The following is a 23782-nucleotide window of genomic DNA, read 5'->3' as shown; positions in this document are numbered from 1 at the left end:
TCACGTCCAGCTAAATAAATGCACGATCATGACGAGGAAGATAGTCGGTTACCTCTGAGCGAGTTAGACGATGAGGATGAGCCTTGGCCGATGTCGCTGTTGAGCATTCGAACTGTTTGTCATTTGGTCTGAACGAGTAGCAATGAGGGAGGGTGGAGCCGGGCAAATTGTCAGGACATGTATCTCGTTGTCGGCGCTACCAAAGGTTGCAACACTGCTGAACTGGATATAGGGCTCACAATTGCCGCCCTTGTACAAAGGATGCCTCAAATATCAAGCAACCAATCGTAGCGTTTCTAGCTTCCGCTGGACATAACAGTTTATAGCCGGATGGAGCAGCTACCCCACTGTCCCACCTGTCGTCATCCTTCAAAATGACTTGCAATGTCTCGCAGCCTTTCTTCTCCTCGCCGAATCACACAGATTCGAGAAAGCTTCAACGAACTCAGAATTTTTTTCCACAATGCCTCTCATCGCGCAAAACCCGAATGACCGCATCATCCTGGGATTGATGACCTTTGGTAGCTAGCCAACCCCACCTACCCCACCAGAGCTCTAGCTAAGCTTCTACAGGCCCTGATGCATCTTCTGGAGCTCGTGTCACAGATCACGGTGAATTTACAAAGCATCTTGACTACTTCCAATCGAAGGGTTACGATGAAATCGACACAGCTCGCATGTATGTTGGCGGCAAGCAGGAGGGCTGGACACGCGACGCAAAATGGAAGGATCGAGGCTTCACCCTTGCGACCAAGGTGTACCCCTACAAGGCAGGAGTCCACGAGCCTGAGTCGTTGAAGGAGCATTTCAGCACCTCCTTGAAAGAGCTGGGCACAGATGCCGTGGACATCTTCTACCTGCATGCACCGGACAGATCGGTGCCTTTTGAGAAGACCTTGGAGGCAGTCAACGAGCTGCACAAAGAGGGGAAGTTTATCCAGCTCGGTCTCAGTAACTACGCTGCTTGGGAGGTAGCGGAGATCTGGAACATCGCGAATGAGCGGGGTTGGGTAAAGCCGACAATCTACCAGGCGATGTATAACGCCATCAGTAAGACCAACATCATTGCTTTATGCACCAAATGACTGACGCATCTAGCTCGCGCCATCGAACCTGAGCTCATCCCAGCTTGCCGCAAGTACAAGATCGATGTTGTCGTGTACAACCCTCTTGCTGGTGGCCTATTCTCCGGCAAAATCAAGTCCACTGACGCTGTCCCCGACGACGGTCGCTTTGGTAAAGAAGCCGACCGCGTCGGCACTATGTACCGCGAACGCTACTTCAAGAAAGGCACGTTTGATGCTTTGAAGATTGTTGAAAACGCCGCACAGAAGCACAACTTAACTCTTCTCGAGATTGCATTGAGATGGACAATCCACCACTCAGAGCTCAAGACAAGGGTGAAGGGCGGCAACGATGGTGTTATCATTGGTGTGAGCAGCTTCGGTCAGCTGGAAGGAAACCTGGCAGATATTGAGAAGGGCCCACTGCCGGATGACGTTGTTCAGTCGTTGGACGAGGCCTGGCTGGTTGCAAAGGCCACGGCTCCAACTTATTTCCGTTAAGGTAATGCATGATCTGAAGCAACACAAGCACGAATGCTCAATGTAAAAGTCCTGCAATACTTGCAATGCACAGATCTTGCGATCGGGGCAGATCGAGGATTTGACGTTTATCATTTACTTCAGCCAGAAGCATCCATCCCTCCGTATCACGCCAGCAAATTGTCTTTCAAGCATCTTTAAACACTATCTCCTTAAAATTTTCGACCTCAATGTCCTTTGCGATATGTTTCACAGTTTCTGCTAGGCTTGATGTCCTGTGGTGACGCTGCGCTGCTTGTTAAACTCTGATAGTATCGCTGTCTTCACGCAACCCGTACTGTTTTCTCATCGTCAATTTGACCGGGGGGGGGGGGGGGTTTCAGTTTGCCGGAAACGCAGGTATCTAGTCACTCCATAGGTTGACTGCATCGAAGACACCGACCTGTTTGATTGAGTTCCATCGTGCCACTCTTCCAAGCGCGTTTCTTGTCCAGTCTGCTGGTAAAACAGAAACTTCGACCCGCGCGCTCTCTGCATTAACTCCATGAAGGGGCCTCCACCAAACCAAAATTGCGCTGGCTATCAAGCAACATTGTAGTCATCATGATGTAATTTCAGTCTGCGTATGAGCTGCATTTGACAGACATGTACCATCTGATTCATAGAAATCTTTGGACTTCTCCACACAGCATGCCCACGAAGTGCCGATATTCTTCGGATTCTTGACTGCAGCTCGTCACGCAAGAATTGCTGCAAGACCGTATGCTATGACCCCAGGGACGCTAAGACGAAAGAATCGCGTCGCAATATTCGTGTACTAAGAATGAGTGAAGTGTGCTGAAGACCTCCAGCATGCTATCAGTGCTTTGCAAAGTATTGGTACCCCCTCCTTTGGGAAAGAACTATGCCATATAGGCAACTATGAGAAGAGGAGGGGCAGATACGTGATGTGGGTATCAATTAATCGCCTTGTCAAGCTGAGTATGTTGGTGATGCTTAGATGGATGCACGTTAAGGAACAGCCAAAATTGAGAAGAAGAATAGTGGTGGAGAGGGAAGAGATTAGACAGAACAGGTGACGTTGAACTGACCTCTGCTATGTCCGTGGCTTCCGAGTGGTGGTGAAGGTCTGGTTCAGGGTCTAGCACGTGGAGAAGCCCACATATATCCTCTGATCAAACCCCTGACCCCTCCCTACTTCGACTTCTTGGTACGCTCTTCTTGAACTACCAAACAAAAGGGGGTGCCTAGATTCTTGCAAAGCATAATATCTCAACTCGGCGTTTAGTTCCGAGTTACATTTTCCGACAATTCCTTAGGAAGGGAACAAGTCAGGAGGGAATTGCTAGCATGGTTGCTAAACGGCGTTGAGGGTCGAACTTGTAAAGGTAGTTTGGTTGATTGATTGGTTTAACATCCTATATGAGTCTGAGACTATGGAGGACGAGAGGAGCAGTAGATCCTCTGGTAATGCAAGGCTTAGTTACAGGAGGTTGAGTTCAATGAGAGTTTAAGGGATACTGAGAGCTTATGCCCTAAGCAAAGTTGCTGGAAATGAAAGATTGCAAAACAAAACTGTTGCGGTATCGGTCGGTCTGTACAAGGTCTGACTGTACCCCTGACAGACTACCCTAGTCTAGTGTGTGACAGGTCAATGGCCTGAGGTCAGGGATATAGTCGTCATCTCCCAGCTAGATAGCGATTCAGCGCAGTATCCATCGACCCGATAGTCCTACGTTATCGTTTACCGTAGCTATCAGTATTCTACAGTGGCACATACCGTAACAAAAACACACAAAGGAAAGAGTCTGCCGTGCTGCAGTGCTAGGGCATGTCTATGCCAGGTCTTTTGTGTGCTGTCCAAGATGCCATCTGCGTGTGCCCACCTTGGTCCTACTGATAAAGGCCAGAGTGGCCTTGATGCCTTCTTTGATGTGGAGGAGAAGAGGCAGTGTGAGCTGCACTTTCCCCAGGCTGTCCTGGATGATTTTCCGGTCTTGCTTGAGCCACTTGCAGCTCAGGAGAAGGTGCTCTGGTGTCTGTTTGGCTCCACAGCTGCAGAATGGGTGGTCTGCTTTGCCAATGTGGAACGAGTATGCCTTGTTGCAAAGGTAGTTCCAGAGGGACCTTCCAAGGCTTTCCTCCTCCACTTACGTACCATTCATATTCCAATCCCTCACCAACAACCGAACTGCATCATCTCGCTAAGTGTCTTCTTTCAATCTAGCCCTAGCTTTTCGAACATCAACAAGCGCGCAAAGGTCACTATGAGCAGTTCCTATTGGCTTTGAAGGTCGAACCAATAGCTTCCGCCGGCGCAAATCCACTGAAGACCTCCAGGGTTGCGTTTAAGGGGCTCCCCGGAAAAACACAGCCCATGAGATGGATGTGCCCTTTCTTCAGAGTGGTTTTTGTGCGAAGCTCCAATATTGTAGATTTTTTGTTGGGCAGGAGCAAATACCTCCCATTTGTAAAGCTGAAGCACTGCCCTCCTTTTGCATCCCAACCTTGTTTTTCCTATAGACAACTTAAAAGGTGAGGGCGTACGATAGATTCTAATAAACTTACGTTTGGCCTCCAATTACTATATTGACGGAACGCCCACTGCCACCAAAAATGATCAAGGCAAAGGGAATTTCTCCCTAGTTCTTGGCCTGTTTGACATCCTCCTCGCTGTTTATAGGAACTCTGGTATTTTTGACGACAACTGTACCGGATGGCCAATTTATACGCGTTCCAGGCCGCAACCCACTTCCGTTCGATGAACGTTTTTCTTCGATGCCGCCAGTTTCAGCATCACCCATCTTGAACGGCGTCCCAAACCGAAGCCAAAGCCGCCTGGTGGTACACCTGATGATTTTCAAGGTACAGGACGGCTTGGCGGAACTATGTGTGGCCCTGGCACTCCTTCGGCAGAAAATTTGGAGGCGTAGCGTGATGCTATCGCTGATTGGTTTCTGGAATAGTGCTACGAATATGTTCGATCGCCATCGTACGAGAGTGTGGCTCTATTTTTCCGAGACAAATGGGCCCCCTACACTATCAGCAGTGGTCTTTTCTGCGATGCGACTGGTTCATGTAGTATCGGTAGCTGCAAGAATCTCATTGAAGACAACGGGAAGAATCAACATAACCGTCAGATAGCTCTTTAAGTTTTTGAACAACTGGCCAATGCTGCTCATTTGTACCCGCGGGTGCACAAACAGGTCACTGACGTGATTAACGACACTCCAAAGCGTTTAACCAGTAGTGCGCCGCAAATCGAGAAAGCCCTGGAAAATGAGCTGAAGAAGGAGTAAACGGAGATGGAAACCAGAAAGGCATTAAGTTTTGTAATCAATGGTGGGTTCGTCTTCATAAGAGGAAACCCTTTTGGATCCGGGGGCGCAACGGCCCGGGCTTCTGTCAACCTGGTGGCAAGGAATTGTCTTGCCACAGATTTGCATAGTTCAACCACTAACTTACTGACCCTAGGTGTGCTCCTATATTGCCTTGACCACCGTAGTCAGCGAATTTTGTGGCAATCTCGAGTTCGTTGATGACTTGAATGAAGCCTTCCACGACGATGTTGGCGCGGTACTTCGCAAAGCAAGGGAGCATTGTTCTCGATTTGCATGGTCTTATGATAGGTCAGATATATTCTCGAACCAGAACGGTTATTGACCTCGTAGCCGATAGGGGATTCTTGGAACCACAATCCGGCTTCTTACTCGACGTTAGAGATCACGTTAGCAGAGTTGGTACAAGCACCGCTGTCAATAACATGTGGGAGTTCGACAGTACTTATTGACAATCCCGGAGGCTGTGAGAACGAGAGGACGATCTGGGTTCGTGGGCCGCATGCTTATCTCGTCTGCTCACCTGAACACCTAAGCTGGGCTTTTGGTTCTATTCGATCGACCGTTACCATGAAGACGACTTTGCCCACTATCAACAAGCCATGGCCCACGGCCCTACAGGACATTGGGGATTCGACAGAGATCCGAAGTACTTCAGTATCACTCTTCGAGATGTTGCCAGATCCTCCTACTGGACTGGGTACATAAGAATAAGCTATTCGAGAGAAAAAGGTGATATTACCTTTGACCCCCGGAGCATTGATACCACAGCTCTAAAACCGAACGAAGAGGATCGCATGAACGGTGTCTTCACAGCCTCCTATCTGGCGTAACCCGGACGGCGAATCGATATCTGGCGTATTGGACGAAAAAGGCCAAAACCACCCCTGCATGTGTGGAGAATTTGGCTGGAGGCGTGGTTGGTCACAGGAGAAGGACGAAATACCAACATTCGTCGCTCGTACCGAATTCATGTTTTCCGAAGATTTCGAAGATTGGTGCTCGAACAAGAGCAAGTGCAAGGGTCAGAACAACATTGACCTCAAGGCACAGCTGAATGCCATGCGCAACCCGGAAGCTCCATAAATTCCGCACGACCTGAACCACCCTTTCAAAGAGTGCAAAAAGCACCGTGATGCTAAGAAGCATAAAGGCTGGCCGGAGAAGGTCAAGTACAATCAAGTCAAGCGGAATCGGATAGACTGGGCAAGGCATGATGAAGAGGGCAGGAACAGTCTAGGGCCGTCGTCAGCTTCGAGGGTTAAGCCTTGACCTACGAGCCTTTTGTGATTTGTGGTATACAATTCTTATACATGAAAATTGAATATCAGAATGCATTGAAGACCTCCAACGTACTTGTTCACAGCATCGAGACGCCCTCGAACTATAGCTTCGTGGCCCTCAACTTCGTACTGTCCACCCTCTTCCCCTCATCGTCCTGCTCTGCAACCCTCAAGTCAGGCAGCTCCTTCGGCATGATCCTCCTCGGCTTTGCCCCTGGTACCAGACTATACTTCCCAAAGTCCTCATCTTTATACCCCCTCTTCCTCAGAAAGTCTTCATCTAGCTCCAAGCACCCATTGACATCTGCCGGCTCACTCCTCAACATCTCCAAGATCGCATCCGAGAAGATCGTCGGCTTCCTCAAATCCTGCAAATTCTCACCCTCAACATTCTGCGTAGCAGCCGACTGAATCGCCACAGCAGGCCAAATACTCGTAATCGCCATATCCTTCTTCCCCTCCCTTTCCCAATCCACAGCCAGCCCCTTCGTCAGCACCGACATGCCGACTTTGCCCATTGCGTATGCCGCCTTGCCCCGAAAAAACCGCGAGTAGATTGGCGGACTGACGACAATGATCCTGCCTTTCCATCCTTGTTTTTCGAATTGTGGCAGCGCGGCTTGTACAATCCCATAGAGACCTTCAACGTTGACTTGTTGCATGAGCTGGAAGCGCTTGAAGGGTGTGTTTTGGATGCTTGACCACCATATTGCGCCGCTGTTGTAGATGAGGACGTCGATGCGGCCGTAGAGGGCGACGGTGGAGGAGATGAGGAGGTTGACGGAGGGGATGTTGCGCGTGTCGACTGGGAGTGCGGTTGCGGTGCCGCCGGCTTCGTGGATCTCGCGTTCGACGGTCGAGATGGTGGAGGCGGAGGAGTTGGGGTCTGGCGGGAAGGGTGAGGTGGTGGAAGCGTTCGATGTGCTCTTAGCTGCTACAACGACTGCAAATGTGTTAGCCTTGCCCACGGTGCTAGATTCCAGAACACGGGCGTGTGTACCTGCGTATCCTTCCTTTGCTAGGTCAATGGCTATTTGTCGACCTATGCCTCGCGATGCGCCAACAACAAGAGCAACCTGCTTCTGCACCTCCGCTTCCCTTTTAGCAATGACTAGAGCTGATTCATCTGCATCTGTCGATGATGTGCCTGACTTCTCGAGCTCATCGCGCGCTATACGTAACAGACGTTTGTGCTTTTGCTCGAGAAGCATCAATGTAAACGAGTAGTTCTGCTGAGACATGCCGGGCGGAGGTGCCATGCTGGTCGATTGCTGGTGGGAGTAACGAGGGAATGCTTTCAGACAGATATTTTCAGCCTCCAGCAGGCGATGTTCGAGGTCTCATTGCAGCTCCTGCTCGCAAGGTTAGTATATAGACCGCTCGGCATGCATGCATTACGTGTTGGAGGTGTGGTGGTGGTTGATGATTACTGATTGGGACAGAAACCGCCAAAGCTGCGAGCTGCAGCAATGTTGGACCTCGGTCCACAACGATCACAGGATGGTCAAGGTCTGTGCAGCCTGCAAACAACATTTGAATATAAGACCGACAAAGTAATCGAGAAAGGGCTCACTTGTCCATTTTCGATATCGCGAACATGTCTGGCAAGACTATGTGCTATTTGGATTGCGGTACGCTGGGCTGTTACAAGTACACTAAGTCAGCCTTGAACTGTGAGCTGACCTTGACAGTGTCACCTTACTCCTACTTTGCACTACTGTATCTTGAGGAAAACAGAGAAACACTTGCAACGCACAATGTAGAGATCGAGTAAGTCCTATTTTCCCCAGACAATTGCGTGCGTCATTCAAGGCACTTGCACGCTACCACTTGAAACCCATCGAACCACTTCGTAGCCAACAATTGACCGGGAAAAGCATCGTCCCAGTCTTTCTTGGCAGCATGAATGTCGGCAGCCGTACGTCTTCCCCTTCCGTTGACCCAGTACGATCGCGACTGGGGTGTGCCTTGATCCCAACTTGACTTGCATGAACAAGCAATAAGCCACCATAGACGCTTCCCGTTAAGGCAGCTTACAGCGGCTGACAGCGCGCGAGCAAGCGATACTTCGGTGCAGAAGATGTGAAGACGCCAGACTCCTTCCCAGTCCTGTCTCTCCTGCCGCAAGGTGCTCTGTTTTTCGTCAAAGAGACATCCGAACCTCTTCATTTCCACCTTCCTTGACATTTTCAAGGCAATGTGGAAGAACAGTAAAGACGTCAGTGTACCTGACATGCTTGCCGAGACACTTCAATCGCGCTTCAGCTCCGAGGAGGTAAAGACGACAATATCATCAGCAAACAGCGCCCCATTCAAGCAGCGACATAAGGATGACACGAAGGGGGCCCTCGACCGGGGTGCCTTCGGATGCCCGTGGTTCTGGGTGTGCAATAGAGAAAGGAGCCGAAGATCCCTTCTTCGGAAGTGACAGGTACGCCACAGCCCAATCTCATTCCTTGTTTATTGCGGGTCGATCCGTGTCAGGTAGGGTGTCGGCGCCAGCGGACGGGGAAAGCGTTTGAGATGATGCGAACCAAGTTCGCATGGAAGCTATCAAACGAGAATCCATATTTTGGTGTGGAGGGGGGGGGGGGGGACAATGATGCTATGTTAGATTCCATTACATGTGGGAATATCGAAAGCCAGTATCTGAGGAAGAGAAGACGTATGCAATCCGGAAAGTCGCAGAGGGTTGCTTTGTGGGAATGATTGGGGTTGGCGATCAGGCTCGCAGGAAGCTGCGGGCCTAGTTATCGTACTACGTGCACTAAGCACTCCATTCATGCCTCCTTCCGCTGTCTGTCGTAGTTTCTTACTAGAATAGTCTGGTGAGATTTTCTTAGCAGTGTACTCGAACGACTTGTGCATACAGCGCACTGCATGCTGCATGATGGCCGTTTCGTGCTACCAACGACGACAGGCATCTATATGCACTGTGTGAAACGTGATCCCGCCGGACGGATAGCGGCTTCCCCAGATTCTCGCTGCAAGGAAGACTACGCGAGCTGTCATCTCCTGTCAGGCTGTTGCCGCCAGCCACTGAATGGACGAGCTGGCCGGGCTACGGCCGTGTCTCACGTTCTGTACCACCAGGCCTTGCTTTGGCTGCAGATGGCTGCAGGTGGTTGACAGCGCTGCCACGAGCCGCTCCAGAGGCAAGGGACTGCTATCCGTAGACCCTGTGTCTCCTTCAGGATTAGTGATTGATTGGTCAGTGTCGACACTGAGGGTCCATGGAGTAGGTAGCCGTGAGCCTGAGTTAGTAGCGACAAGCGCAGAGTTCCTCCCCAAGGTCGCAGATAGAAGACGCGGAGTCTATCGGATGAGCCGTACCGATAGTAGACCGAGTGAAAGCGTTACGGGCGAGAAGTGTGGAGCAAAGCCGCAACGACGGATGTTCGATTGCAGTGGTGTACAAGCGCCGCGAAGATCTACAGCGCATGTTGACCAGGGGCCAGCCCGTAAGGAGCTTTTCCACTGCAGAGCGGGAGGATCATCTTGCGAGAGCCGCAAGTCACGCTTGCTCAACTCTTCCTCGTTCGCAACTGGGATGAAGGCAAGCATGCCAAGGCGCTAGAGAGCACCTTCCCGCTCGCTTCTGCATGTCAGTCAAACAAGAAGACGAGATGACAGCTCAGCTAGCACCAGAGCAGCAAGCTTCTCTGGCTCGAGCTTAGCTGGTAGGTGATGATACGTCCACAGGCGCCGTGCTGTTCGCAAGGCTGAGCATATAGATCTCATACCACAAGCAAGCCACGTTGATAATCTAGGGCTGTTGTCACTGCCATACTGTATGTTGGCAGAGGCTATGCTTGCTTCTCGGAACGTTGGCCGTACTGCGCCGGACCGCAGTCCCAATGAGAAGACCAGGGTGTAATCAGTGCAGAGAGCTTCCCGTGCCGGTACCAAAGTTGCTGGAATTGAGGATAGCCATGGAAGTGTACCTCGGAAGACGCTCAGACCTTTGCTTCCGCTGCCGCGCAAGAAGACATGGGATGCTCAAACGAGCTTGATACCATGATGAAAGTGGAGGTGCTGTCTTGGATTTAACCAAAGCCACATCCTCGGTGAAGGCGGCATACCATCGTGATTGGCCTCTCCTTTGGTAGCTTCGACATCCTTTTACACTGTTCTTTTGCCTTGTCGATCTGGTTGTGCGTTTCCAGTCGTTGTCCAAAGGCTGTCCCACAAGATACTTCGTGGACCTCTCCAAGTTTGTTTGTACCTATTCAAGCGAGCATTGCCTGCACAGCCGGACTCAGTCTTGGTCATTCCGCACTCTCGTGGCATTGCTGGTAAGGTGTCTTCACATATACACGCCAAATTAGCGCACTGACATGCGTCGACTCAGCTCCCTGTGCACCTTGACTTTTGCACCATATAGATACCGAGACTGGTCTCAGTATCTCCCCACCTCTCCCTCATTCACGGTTCCCAAGACTTGTCCGTGATAATCGAGTTGCGTGTTGTTGGACCTGCGATTCGAGCTAATTGGGCGGCCGCAATCTGACCGCTGGCCTGTGAAGCGGTGTCGTTCACTCGACAAATAGCACCATTTCCCGCCTTGGACAACTGACGTACCTGCGCCCGTCCCTCCACCCCACCTCACCCACATTCACGCCGACTTCGCCCACCTGTCACCTTGTTGTTGACATTCACGCGTGGCTTCCGACCTGTTGTTTCATTATTGGCTCCCAAGTGTACCATAGCGCGCATCCGCTGCACGTGCTGCCATGGCTCAAGTACAAGAGTACTATGACCCCAACGGGCTCTATGCTTCCCCACCGCAGCCTCAATCGCGGTTTGCATACGACCTCAACAGCTCTGCACCCTTGCTGCCTGAAGGATCAATGGCGCAGCCGCTTCTCGTAAGTACAACAGACAATTGTCACCTCGCAAGCCCTGACTTTGAGGCAGCAAAGCCCCTTCAGATCGGAGCCCCATATGTCACAGTCGCAGTGGCCGATGCCGCAGGCAATGTCGAGCAGTACGATATCCACACAGAACCAGCTGTGGGGACGGCTCCCGGCGTCCGGCCACGACATGATCTGGACAGGACTACCCAGCGAGCCGCTCGTAATGGCGGAACCGGACGACTCGATGCTCACAAATAACCACTTGCTGTACAGCCACCACGCGCTACAGAATGCACTGAACAAGCCCATGGATCTCGGCAGATCGACATTCTGGACCTCGAATAGCATGAACAACATGACGCCCAGTCCAAGCGCAGACATACTACTTTCGCCAGTCAGCCCTTTCAGCGACGCGAAGCACACGTACAGCCCTGGACCAGACTGCAGTCCGGTTACACCCAGCCGCGACTCAGCGAGCTACACGATGTCACCTGGAGCAATGAAGGCCTCATCACCCGGCTTTGCACCGCCCACACCGCAATCAGTGATCCGACAACAGTCAGGAAGTGCTGCCATACAGAACGGCTTCGGACCCCCCATGACACCTGCTGGACCATTCCTCATGAGCAATGTAGTCGAGCAGAATGACGATGTGACACTGTATGGCTCAGAGCATTCATACGAGCACTCACAGAGCAGCAGCCCAGGCATGACGCCATGGTACCTCACTGGCTATACGGATGAGAAGGCTTCAGTTGCTCGAGGCTCCCAGCATCAGCAATCAGATACGCTGCCATTTGACCGCCGTCCCAACTCTTTCCTGGCGCCTCTCGATCGCAACTCACGGCAGCGACAAGCCCAGTGGAGCAATAAGAGTGCTGTCCCTGGACAGAGCCACTTCCAGACCCGCTTCATGACGCCTCTCACTGATAACGAGAAGGCGCAGCGCGCGAAGGACGATGAGATATTGCTTCAGATGAAGCAAGATGGCTACACGTACAAGGACATCCGCAAAGCGCTCGGTCGCAAGGTCGCCGAATCCACTCTTCGTGGTCGCTATCGATCCTTGACCAAGCCCAGAAATCACCGTGTCCGGGCTCCGAAGTGGACCGAGATCGATGTAAGTGTTCCGAGTTTTGATTAAGGCTCTCTTGTTGACCAAGATACAGATCGCCTTGCTCAAACGCTATGTGCAAGAAGAGTTCGACAAGCTTGACGTAATACAGCCCTCTCTCGAGACGAAGCAGAAGCCAGACAAGGTTCCGTGGATGAAGATCGTCGAATTGATCGCAACGACTGGCGGAACGTACAAGTTTGGTGCTGCCACGGCGAAGAAGAAGTGGGTTGAAGTCACACGCTCTGCCTCGATTCGGTCGTCTCGTCGACGCAGCAAGGCCTGATCGTTTCGAGTTCCACGAGCACATCGGGCTCGGGGATCCGTACCCAACCCTGAAGGCCTTCGGCAGTCTCTCAAGTCGATTGTCCTCCTTCTGGCAATCGAGCGCAGAGAAACACGACATGTGCGCTGAACATTTCGAGGTATTCTTAACCATATTTTGCTGATGGCGTTCTGGTTTTCGGGTCCACTTGGGCGGTCTTCTTCACTTTCTCATCAAAGTGGTACCTTTGGCGTTCGGCCTACTTTTCGATTTTCCATTCATCAACCTTCTGTACACTCATCGATCCTGTATCGGCAGTCCGTGTATTGGCATATTTCCTGCTCTTTCCTTTTGCATACCCACACCTTGCATATTGCAGGACATTATATACGCATGGCCGCAAGGCACGGGCTGCTCCATTCTCGTAGCTCCAGGAGGGACTCTCGGCGTATACGGCTCTTAGATACCAGTTTCACAATAAATTTGAGTATTCGAGAGGTGTGTGTAATGATTCTGCGTGGTTTTGCGATTCGTGGTGGGATGAGACTGAAGAGTAATGTCCCGGAAAGATGCATGAGCGGGTGTGGCCCATGCTTCCTTCCCCACAATTTGAGGGTGTTCCTGCGTCACTTCTGTTCGTCTCTCACCCATTGCACCTTCACATGTCTAGGAAGATGTTACTAGGCCTCACAGAATCACTACCAAGCCTGGTGGAAGCTAAGTTCACAACAGCAAAAGCATCCTCAAGCCTGCTATGCTCGCCCACCGAGCTCTCAATCATCCGCACATCCACCGGCATTCCAGCAAGTACCTGTGCGACACCAACATGTACCTTCGCCCTTACTAACAACTCCCCAGTTCCAACTCCGCTACTGCCCCTCCCTGGCAAAGAAACCCATCCCCAAACTCGAAGCGCCCACCCCAACACCCAAGAAACACTTCGACCCCTTCGACAATCCCTCGCCCGACCTCCACATCATCGACATCCCCACAACAAACCCAACACACCTCCTCGTGCTCAACAAATTCCCCATAATCGCCGAACACTTCATCCTCGCAACAAAAACGAACAAGCAGCAAACACACATTCTAGAACAAGATGATCTGGAGGCGACGTACGCTTGCTTGAAGGCATGGAGCGAGGACAGCGAGCAGAAGCGTTTGTTTGCGTTCTTCAATTCTGGCGATTACAGTGGTGCGAGTCAGCCGCATAGGCACTTGCAGTTCTTGCCTGTGGAGCATATGCGCGACAAAGAGGCGGCGAACGGGTGGGATCTGCTGATCGATCTGATCTTGACGGGCGAGGAGAGCGCAGGTAAGCTTGGCATGGAGCATACGTATGTAGCTGGCAGAACCGCTTGCTGAGACAAACGACAGGTACATCTTCACGCGCTTTACGAAACCCAAACATTCCGTTCGCGCATTTCGGCCGAAAGTTCGATTCCGAGCCGACCGGAGAGCAGCTCTTCAGCATCTACAAGGAGCTGTATGGCCAAGCGAAAGATGCGGTCAACGACTTCATAGCAAAGAGACCGAGCGAGTCTGCTCTGCACTCCACCGAAGGAGGTGACTCACCCATAAGTTACAACCTGGCAATAACGATAGAGGGCATGGTGGTTCTGCCCCGACGATCTGAAGGCACAATGCTCAAACGTCCCGATGGCAGTGAGATTGGCTTCGTTGCTCTCAATGGCACTACGCTTGGAGGCACGATGATGGTCAAGCATCAAGAGGAGTGGGATGTATTGCGCTCGCAACAAGGCAAGCTTGATTCCATACTTAATGCCATTGGCATACCTAGGGATGCGGAAACGTACAAATCCCGCGTCTAGCTTGTGGTACCAATCCAAATGATGTCTCAGCACCATGGTACACCCGAAGACGTGCCACCGAAGCTGTCCCCACCAATAGAACGGATAGAATAAGCAGTGGTCTATATATCCTAGAATTCGAAAGAGAGGTGTATAGAACAGTGAAGCTACCTGACTAGCATTTCACTTCTACACCTCCTCACTCCTTGTGTCAGCCCGATATCGATAGTCGAGTGCAACGCAATCAAGAAGGACCAAGAACCCAGTAGCTATCAGACAAAGACTTCCTTACCTTATGACCGCGAGGTGGGCCGTCATTCTCGAAACTGCTGTTGCAGCTTGGTGAGATTGGTGAGATCTCCGGCGTGGAGTCGCTGGCACCGTTGGCGTGCAGGATGTATGAGCTGGCTGCTGAACCTGATCCGGAAGTGATCGAACCGTCAACAGCGCGGATCTCATCGGTCGTCGCAATGGAGAGCGCAGTCGGAGTTGGGACCTCAGAACCACGCTCGGAGAGGTTAGACACAGCGCCGAGAGGTGTATCAGTGCCTGATAGAGGCAGAAGAGCCGGCTGAATGTTGAAATAGTCGGGCTTCGTAGCATTGTTGAGTGCGTCGCCCACATCCTTCATGTTGAGCGTCTTCTCCGTGAGTGGCAATTGTGGGGGTGGTAAAGGTGCATACTCCGCGTACGGCGTCGATAGGCCAGCTTCTTGAGAGACGACATCGCCGTGCGTGTCGCGCTGATCGCCTTCGGTATCGAAAATGCCGGTCCAGTTCGGCCACTGTATGAGGATGCGGCAGGCAGCGTCATTGACCTTTTTACTCCAGGGGTTGTATGGTTCGGCTTGGGTCTTGGGAGCTCGCATGCCGGCATCGATACACTTTTCACCGCAAGCGAGCAGGACGATATCCGTGAGTTCGTGCTCGAACGGGAGGTGGTCAATGACAAAACCATCGAGCATGAGGCACCTGTCATACTGTGGTCAGCGATCCCCGTCTGCGACAAAGAGGGCGTAAGACTTACTGCAATGGAAGAGGTACTGCTTCTTCCACACCAGACGCTATTCTCGCCTTACGAATACAGTCGCCGTCAAGATATTCGCCATACCCAAAGCTCCAGTGAAGACCACCTTTGCCATCTTGGCCTCTGGAGGGTATTAACTTTCATTCTTGATGTCGTTGGTGCCTCACTCACTTGTAAGGCTTCTCGAGCAAACCAGGCTGCGCCACCGTCAAGCCGCGCACATCTAAGGCCATGTGCCATTTGTTGTTGTTGTTGCGGATGATAGGCATGGCGTTCATCTGTAGCTCTAGGATGCGCATACCCCCAGGGAGCTGGTTCAGGTAGACCGTCTTCCATGCAATGAACTGCAGCGAGTCTCTCAGACCTAAAAGGCGAAGCTCCAGCAGCCTTGTCTGTTTCAGCAGCGGCTTCATATCCTCGGGTCGAATGTGCAACTTTGTCAAGGTCGCGCCGTTGTCAACAACACGGACATGGTGGCTAAGATCCAGAACCAACTTTGTCAACTTTGGAGGAAGTTCGGTGAAGACGGAGGCCATGAACGGTAAACCGGATGTCCATCTACAGGCGATGAGTTAGTACTCGGTTTAGCTCACAGAGATTCTACACTCGCATTAGCTCCTTCAAGTTGCCCATGGCCTTAATAAGGTCGCGGATTGCGTCGACACCATCTTTCCACTCTTGCGCATCCGCAAGTGTCTTTTTCCTCTGCAGTGTACGTCAGTACGATACCCTGTGGACCTCTAAGATAGTCCTAACTCACCTCATTCTGCCCTTCGCCTGGCTCGGCGGCGTTCCAGTCACCGATGATGTACAGCTTTGTCGCTGCAAACACGTGCTTCTTGTCGGTGACGAGACACTTATCGACCTTTCGCTTCAGTCGTTCGAGAGACGGGACTGCACGGCCCTTGGAGTCGCGGCCGACATCGATAAGGATGTAGCTCTTGCCATCAGCGCGGTCTGCTGCACATACCGCCTCAATGCTGTGTGGCCGCAGCAGTTCTTCGAGCTTCGACATGCTTGCCAGGTAGGATGTGTGATAGCGGTACTCGCTGTGCTTTGATGGGAATATTCATAGGTTGGTGGGAGAGTGTTCGATTGCATAACTTAGTGATGGCGGGAGGTGATCGAGGTGAGGTGAAGTGAGAGCAAGCGCGTTTGCTGTTTAGCAGAAGGCAGGTGCGGTGAGCAGCAACAACAGCAGGCGTGACGTATGCAATCTCGTGTTCACTGAAGGTTTCGAGATGGTAGACAAATAGTGAAAGCGACGGTTTTGTTAATTAGCTCAAACAAGACACGACAGGGATGGAACCGAATTTTCTGCCTGCAAACCAGCATGACGTCCCAGAGATGATGATGTTTTGCTGTTCTCATTCGATCGAGAAAGCCAGGACTAAACAATCAACTGTAACTCTACTCCTCCATCAGCAGACAACCTGAATACCTCCAAGGTCTGTTTAGCTACCAAGAAAACGCCTTATCCTTGTATCGCAACTTTGACATCGTGGAGAGCACTGTCCACAGCCTGGTTCCGGGTTCTCAATTAGGTGGAGGGTTTTCGTCCCAAATTCGTCAAGCATTGAGTCCAAGATGGATGAGTGGTCATCATCTGGTTTCTCGGAGCTGTCAACCACACCTGTGCAGCCTACGGGAAAAGCGGCTTAATAAGAAATATGTGCATGAACACTACGGATTGCGAGTATTGCAGACATCAGACATCGACATGTATTAGAACTTAGCCGTGGTTGTTCCAATTCAACGCACTCGAGGGCGCGCCTGCTCATATCCGCCAGGCTGGAGCATCGTCAACCAGAAAGGAGCCAATGTCTGCTGCAATACCTTGCAGGCGCGTCTCCACCCACTTTTTCTCTTTCGACACTACATCTGCCTCGATTGTCCGTATGACTCGAAGCTCCTCCAAAAGCCCATCCAGCAAACTCTCGCAGCAACCAACGATAGATGCGATAGTTGACCCTGCAGTAGGTTGAGACAGACCACTCAATTCGCGTGCAAACGAGGTCAATATGCGCATAAGCGCGGCATTCTCTGCCTTCCACGCATCTCCAAGGCCTTCGATCGATCTCAAGCCACCTTCATATCGTCTTTGACGTGCTGCTCGAACCTCCTCCACCCAGGACACCCACTGTTCGAAAGCACCTACATGGCGCTGGAATCGACCGCCTGTCTGAACTAAGGACGGAAGTTTATGAAGTGGCCCTGAAAGCACTTGGATATGTTCGACCAAGCTGGCAGATGTCTTGTCTCCAGTCCATTCGAGAAGAGCTTGGAGGTTCTTCTGCTCTTGACCAGAGCGCTCATGCTCCAGCATGACCTGGTACATGCTGGCGACCTCGTCAAACTTTCGACGCAGCCCACGCTTGACGCTCATCTCCCAATGCCTGCTAATCTCTGCAGCGCTCTCGTGTAGCAGGTGTAGCTGGAGAAGATCCATTTGTAGGTTGACTAGCTCAGGCGGCAGGCTGTTACTTGTCGCGACTGGGGCCGGATGGAGGAATGTCGCAGTCGGTGCTTTGCTTGCCTTGCGTGGTGTGAAGTGTTGCTGCAAAGTGCTGAATGCCGGGCGAGCCGCTTTCTTGGGTTCTTCCTTTACTGGTTCTTTGGCTTTTGCCTGCGGAGGGCCAGACTCTTCGGGTTTTGTTGCCGTTCTGGGTCGCAAACCACCACTCGCTCCATCTGGTCTTGTCCTCACACTTGCTGACCGGCCCATGCCAGCAAGACGTGTGGATGTCCTCGTAATCGCAGATTCTGGCTGTATCGAGTTGCTGTTGGCCTGAGCGATGGTACCCGAAGGAATATGCACGGATTTTGGTCTTTCCGCGGTGATTCTGGGTTTTGTCGTGTTGCTTCGAGCGAGTGGCACGGTGCTGGTAGACTGAGTACGCGAGTGACTCATATTAGACGCTGATAGATCAGACTGTGCTACAGCAGCTGGTCTGCGCAAGGACTGGGTTCGCCCAAAACCTAGTGACGGTGTTGCTGAAGGCTTGCTTAGCAGGCTTGGTGGTCGCATAGATTGTGATGCTGTCGGTTTCTCAGGCTCAGTACGTTTGTCTGCTGGGGCAGATCCTGTCTGATATGTCGAACGTGGTCGAAGTCGTCCCAACCTTGAGCCGGTAACCGAGGTGCCTCGAGCCAAAGGTATCGAAGTAGCTGGCTTCGGTAATTCATCTGCACTCATACTGGGCTGACTGTCGTTCACACGATCTCTGGGCGCTTCTGAGAGTGTCACTGAGCGATGGATGCTTTTCGCTGTTCCAGGTTGTGGAAGAAGACTGCGCCGCTTCAGTCTGGCACTGCTTTGGGTTGAGAAAGGCGAGATCTCGTTAACAACGTCGCTGTGATGTTGATCCATCGTATCTGCAACGAGCTAGGGGTACTGGAAGAGGTATAGGGCAATACCTAAAGCGGGTGTAGTGGCTGCTTCGGAGCGGCTCACGGGTTCATGCATGTGAAACAAACAGCGCACGCGGTTGCTAGGTAGGCTTATTCAGCACCGTGCACGGACATTTTGCGCTCTTGCAATTCGCAACTCTGCAGGCGAACATAACAGAAAGCATTCTGAATGAAAAATTTCGTGATCTATTCGTGTCTAACCTGTGAGCGATTGGCCCAATGCTTACTTCGAGAGGTGATCCTTCCACGCCGTGGTGGGTCTACATCGCGAAAGCACAAACGAAAGCTCTGAAAGTACCTAATCGTAGGCTCACAGCATGCAGAGTGAACGACCTTCCAATCTCAACCCAAAGAAACCCAGCGACATGCACGACTGACATGCTCCGCAATCTAAAGGCTGCCACGGCGAGCTGGGAACGCTACGCCCTCAATGGCGGGGTAGTCAACGAACCAGCTGACTCGCCCTTCGCCCTTGTGGTTGACCAAACCGCACGGCAGCTGGTGTCCCTCATCAGAGTCAAAGATTTGTTTCATGATGTCTTTCTTGCCAGCGCCTGTCGCTACAAAGGCGATCTTGAGTCCAGCTTGCGCAACAGGGAGGGAGATTGTGATCCGTTTGGGCGGGGGTTTCGGAGAATCGGAGATGTACAGAACCCAAGCGTCTTCCTCCCGCAGGAGGTCAGAGCCTGGGAACAAGCTGCAGGTGTGGCCATCCGGCCCGCAACCGAGCAGAAGCAGATCGAAGAGGGGCAGCTTGACACTGTCTCGTGCAGCAAAGACGCTAACAAGTGTCTTCTCGTACTGGTCGGCTAATTCTTGAACGTCGTCAAGGTACTTGGTATCGATGGGGTAGACCTTGGGCGTGCCCTGCTCAGCCGGGATTTTGTCCAAAAGCTCTTCCTTCACAAGCCTGTGGTTGCTGTCTTCGTGGTCGAGGGGCACGGCGCGCTCGTCGGCGTAGAAGATTTCCCACTTGTCGAACTGAGGCTTCCCCTCGCCATTTGTCTCCTTCAACAGCGCTTGCGCAAGGGTCTTGGGTAAAGAGCCTCCAGAAACTGCGACACGGAAAACGTTGTGACGCTCGATCGCGGTGTTTTGCGCATCGAGCACATATGCGCGCAGGCTCGGAGCGAGCTCATCGACGTTCTTGAAGGCGTATAGGTTCGGTGGCTTTCCCATGTTGGCGGCGCGTGGAATGGGTAAGGTGATTTTTGGAGGACGAAGTGGAGGGGTTGTGGCAAGCAAGCGTTGGTGGGGCGGACCTAAGCTGGGTTTTGATAACCCACGATAAGTGACGTATCGTGCAAACCTCAAATCCCAAATGAGGGATGGAAATCCTTCGAACAGGCCTGTGCGCGCTCTCAACCAGGCAGTGTAATGGTTGTCAAATTTGAGGCCTGCGGCCGTCTCCTGATTGACCGGACCATTGGCCCCAATGCGAGCAGTTGCACATGCCTACCCAACATGCAACCGCGCATTGCGCCGGCGCTTGGTGCATGAGGCTGCTCAACAACACCATGGCGGCTTGAGGAAATGAGAAGCAACGGCAGGAGAGGCTCAGGTCAAGTACAAGTACTCAAGCTGTTGAGACCGCACTTGCGCACCGTGCACGCACATGATCGAGAGCGAGCAATCGAAGATGTCCACCTGAGCTCAGCTCGCGGGGAAGTACCTGACGCTAGTCTCGTCAGGAAGGAACACGAGCATCACATTCCACGGCCATGTATCTGGAAGAGATACGATGATCGTTTACTGCGGGCTATTGTTGGGATGCTGGTGCTGAGTCTGTTGAGCATACTCGGAAGAGGAAGACAAAGGGCTGTTTGCGTACGAGATGAAGCATTTGGTGATTGGATAGCTTGATCTTGGTAAACCGGTGATATCAACTCATGGCTATTGTGTGATACTGCCAGCCTCATGTGCAAAGGACTCGGAGTGATTGAATCTCTCGATGGCCGGCAACTCCGACTTTCCACCTTCATTTGAATTCAGGGTCCCTCCGATCTGAGCCCAAGATCCACGGAACCGCCACACGTTCGCCACCATTGCATATGCACGTAGATAAGTCTCAGCTAGTCGCCATGTGCTGTTGTTGGGGCTATTGATCGGTCCTTTTCTTAACAAAGAGAATAGTTTCAAGATTTAGTGCACCTTTGGTACACTTATTACCTGTCACCCTGCGCAACGATCTTAAGGCAGAGGCCCAGACAACTCTCCGCAGCAGTCTTCCTTGGAAATGCGTATTCGCCATGCAGGATTCGGTTGTGGGAGAGGGGAAGCATATCCGGTTCTTGTGGCAACTACCTCAAGTCGGAGCTCTCTGCGCATCGTTGGGTGTATCAAAGCTTCGATCTGGATACTTTTCCCCTGTACCGAATACAGCAAACCTGGAACGGCTATCGTGACAATTGTTGTAGAATTCAGCTACAATTGCAGTATTAGTTAGTCACCAGCCCCAGGCCCTAAAGGGCTGGTCCAGAACAGCCACACCTTACGAGCCACCGCGTGTGATGTTTGCACAGTCTTCCAGTCGTTCACTGCCCTCGACGCCTCCATGTGTGTAACATCCATCTAGACTTGAGCGCGTTCCCACGCAGGACCGAGCAAGAGCCGTAGGGCCGCAATGTACGGGGTAGAGGTTGGGGTTTGGAGCGCGGAGGAAATGGCCGTCGGTGCAAACGTCCGAGCAGATGGAGGTCTAAGGCCTTGATGAAAGCAGTTTGTCTTTCCTGGTGCAGAACTCTCTAGATCATGGCAATTTGAGATGCCGATTCCAGATGTTCGTTAGCGGCAGTTGGTGCTCGGTTTTCAGCGATCCCAGATTGACTTCCTCTGCCGGTGTTGGCTCAGTGCGAGTGTCGCAGTGAACGTTGGGTCTGTGTCTCGCGTTCTAGACGGGTCGACCTCTCCATCCCAGCGGCGCGGGCCGTTTAGACAACGATGACTTGCTGCGAGTCACGGGCCCGCAAACAGACCAGCAAACAGTCGCGGGATCCGGCATGCGTCTGTAGCGTGCAGTCAGTGTAAGGGGGCGTCATGGTTGCTGAGGAGATGAAGCACTCGGTGACCGGAAGCTGAAAGTATGCGAGGACGCGTTGGCAGGCTTGGGCAGCGTAAAGGAACGCCTGATCTGAGGCAGCCCAAGCGCTTAAGGGCTCACTCGTTTAACTGCGGCCACAGTATTCGCAAGCTGTGTGGCTGCCCAGCAAACCCAAGCTGGGTGCGGAGTCAGCAGAGACACATCACAGCGACCGGTGTCTGAGGCGCGCAGGTAGATCGCGTAAGCCTTTAGTATCGGCCGAAAGTGGGGACGCACTGGCTGGGTTGCGCCTTTTGTTTAGGATCGCACCGAGAGTGCTCTTTCCAAAACTCCGAAGGCAGAAACTGCGCACTCAGCGCCCCGAACGCCCAAGGGTGTTGCGTGCCAATCAGCTGAGCTCCGTGGGCCGCCCCTTCCGTGCTCTGTGAATGGCCCACGCGATTGCATCGCCCGATCGTAGGCACATGTATGTATATCAAGTTGCCTACGGTCCGCTGTTCGTGCTCCTCGGTATTCACGATCGCCCTGATCACCAAGCCCGTCATATCACCAACAGCCGCGCAGGCATAATGAACGATCTGCACCCCTTAGGACCTCCACCCTCCTGCTACTTTACATTACCTGTGTCCACCTCCCATTATTCGGACGAAACACCTCAGCCATCACCTTACTCTGAATACTCCTCAGACACATGGGCCAGCCCTACGAATCCACTTTTAGCCCATAGATCATTACCTATGGCGAGCCCTGGTGCCGACCCTTCACGTCTGCTGCAACTGCAAACCCAAGCTGCCCATCGACCTTCTACACAGCCACTCCAGCCTGTCGGCAGCCCTTCGCCGAGCAACTCCAACTCTAGCATGTCGTCCCAGCGCAGCAGCATCTCCGGTTCTCCATCAAACCCACTCTGCTGCTGCCGTTGCCGCCGCGAGTCTCACGGTCACTCCGGCATGTTCCAGTTTGGCACCAATCTTTACTACTGCAGCCACTGCGCCAAGATGGTTGGCTACAGTGCTGGTTGAAAGACTAACATTCGGTTTGATTGTTGCTCCCACATCCAAACTCTCCATGGACGACATCACTACACGACCTTTGGTCAAACCAGCCTACAGTCCCACCTCACGACATTGGTCGCGACATTGAAATCAATGTCACTCAGCACATTTAGCATCATTGCTACCACCGGCGCACTATCACCGCATGTTTGAAGTCCCTTCAAGTGGACTGCGGAAAACAGGATTGGAATGGATTGGTTCTCAACCAGCGCAAAGCTATGAACATGGAACACCGCGCAGCAGGCATCATGGAAGGTTACTTGCACAGGATGCAATGAAGGACAGTCACTATTAGGTGGCACAAGAGGTGGATGAAGCAAGTCTTTGCACCACGGTGCTGAGGCAGCTTGGATTTTTCTTCAGTTTAAAGATATGATACCCGTCGCATTGAGCGTCACTACTTCTTGCTCAGCCTTTTCGAGACACCAATGGAATCGTTCACCACCGCACATTGTTCCCATTATACCCGAATGATGGTGTGAGACCGAATATTATTGGCGCTAACCTTTGTCTTGCGCATTAACTTTTCGTATATGTATACTGACTCGTGTTCTCCTTTCGATGGCTCGTGGCCGACGATCTTCGGGTTTATCTGGTTTGGGGCTGACCACCATAAGCATCCCACTAATAATATGACTTAGAAAAGCAAATATGATCTTCTCGGGAGAACATGGTCTTTCTGATCGCAGCGCACAACTATACAGCGCAACACGTCTTACATTTTCACAACATATCCTTATTCCCAGCCTGAAACATCCTGCGATAAGGCATCGGTGCAACACTCAATCAAAGGAAAACTTTAGCCGCAAACATCTGTGACTACAACCATCAATCTCAAGCACACGGCACTTGCAACACCACCTGCCCTATCGCATCTATGTCCCGTCTGCGACCCACAACGATCCGTGGTGGTTGACCCTTACCATCAAAGCCGATGCACTTTCAAAAGTCGATGTCCTTGAATCCGGCAATGATTTCCCGTCCTAGCCTGATATTGCCAGTAATCTAACCCTGCAAAGGCAAGATCCAGTCGATCAAC

At 52.1% G+C, this 23782-nt stretch overlaps 8 protein-coding genes across 8 annotated transcripts; 4 read left to right on the top strand and 4 right to left on the bottom strand.

Annotated features, from left to right (window-relative positions):
- Nucleotides 1-463: 463 nt before the first annotated feature.
- Nucleotides 464-1565, top strand: BU25DRAFT_427528 (aflatoxin B1 aldehyde reductase member 2; the record flags this gene model as incomplete). Its single annotated transcript, XM_033708450.1, has 3 exons — nucleotides 464-521; nucleotides 574-1050; nucleotides 1099-1565. 3 exons carry the CDS (start codon nucleotides 464-466, stop codon nucleotides 1563-1565), a joined length of 1002 nt encoding a protein of 333 aa, XP_033566862.1.
- Nucleotides 1566-6266: 4701 nt separating this feature from the next.
- Nucleotides 6267-7376, bottom strand: BU25DRAFT_330565 (short chain dehydrogenase; the record flags this gene model as incomplete). Its single annotated transcript, XM_033702364.1, has 2 exons — nucleotides 6267-7108; nucleotides 7166-7376. The coding sequence occupies 2 exons, from the start codon at nucleotides 7374-7376 to the stop codon at nucleotides 6267-6269; spliced, it is 1053 nt and encodes a 350-aa protein (XP_033566861.1).
- A 332-nt stretch (nucleotides 7377-7708) lies between these two features.
- On the top strand, nucleotides 7709-8610 carry BU25DRAFT_80120 (uncharacterized protein). Its single transcript, XM_033712128.1, has 4 exons — nucleotides 7709-7796; nucleotides 7857-7935; nucleotides 8043-8083; nucleotides 8215-8610. Exons 1-4 carry the CDS (start codon nucleotides 7763-7765, stop codon nucleotides 8442-8444), a joined length of 384 nt encoding a protein of 127 aa, XP_033566860.1. The 5' UTR covers nucleotides 7709-7762; the 3' UTR covers nucleotides 8445-8610.
- Nucleotides 8611-13057: 4447 nt separating this feature from the next.
- Nucleotides 13058-14232, top strand: BU25DRAFT_436424 (Ap4A phosphorylase-like protein II; the record flags this gene model as incomplete). The annotated part of the gene is made up of 3 exons (XM_033708947.1): nucleotides 13058-13203; nucleotides 13259-13715; nucleotides 13778-14232. The coding sequence occupies exons 1-3, from the start codon at nucleotides 13063-13065 to the stop codon at nucleotides 14230-14232; spliced, it is 1053 nt and encodes a 350-aa protein (XP_033566859.1). The 5' UTR covers nucleotides 13058-13062.
- Nucleotides 14233-14333: 101 nt separating this feature from the next.
- On the bottom strand, nucleotides 14334-16252 carry BU25DRAFT_417273 (uncharacterized protein; the record flags this gene model as incomplete). The annotated part of the gene is made up of 6 exons (XM_033707791.1): nucleotides 14334-14342; nucleotides 14504-15182; nucleotides 15238-15360; nucleotides 15409-15795; nucleotides 15842-15942; nucleotides 15998-16252. The coding sequence occupies 6 exons, from the start codon at nucleotides 16250-16252 to the stop codon at nucleotides 14334-14336; spliced, it is 1554 nt and encodes a 517-aa protein (XP_033566858.1).
- Nucleotides 16253-17014: 762 nt separating this feature from the next.
- Nucleotides 17015-18607, bottom strand: BU25DRAFT_329522 (uncharacterized protein; the record flags this gene model as incomplete). Its single annotated transcript, XM_033702318.1, has 2 exons — nucleotides 17015-17880; nucleotides 17914-18607. 2 exons carry the CDS (start codon nucleotides 18605-18607, stop codon nucleotides 17015-17017), a joined length of 1560 nt encoding a protein of 519 aa, XP_033566857.1.
- Nucleotides 18608-18822: 215 nt separating this feature from the next.
- On the bottom strand, nucleotides 18823-20306 carry BU25DRAFT_80056 (6-phosphogluconolactonase). The gene has a single exon (XM_033712127.1). It carries the CDS (start codon nucleotides 19825-19827, stop codon nucleotides 19039-19041), a length of 789 nt encoding a protein of 262 aa, XP_033566856.1. The 5' UTR covers nucleotides 19828-20306; the 3' UTR covers nucleotides 18823-19038.
- Nucleotides 20307-22257: 1951 nt separating this feature from the next.
- Nucleotides 22258-22710, top strand: BU25DRAFT_417271 (uncharacterized protein; the record flags this gene model as incomplete). Its single annotated transcript, XM_033707790.1, has 1 exon — nucleotides 22258-22710. The coding sequence occupies one exon, from the start codon at nucleotides 22258-22260 to the stop codon at nucleotides 22708-22710; it is 453 nt and encodes a 150-aa protein (XP_033566855.1).
- Nucleotides 22711-23782: the final 1072 nt, after the last annotated feature.

Source organism: Macroventuria anomochaeta (genome assembly GCF_010093625.1).
Source record: "Macroventuria anomochaeta strain CBS 525.71 unplaced genomic scaffold BU25scaffold_2, whole genome shotgun sequence".
Lineage (NCBI taxonomy): Eukaryota > Fungi > Ascomycota > Dothideomycetes > Pleosporales > Didymellaceae > Macroventuria > Macroventuria anomochaeta.
This window is presented reverse-complemented; position numbering and strand designations above follow the sequence as displayed.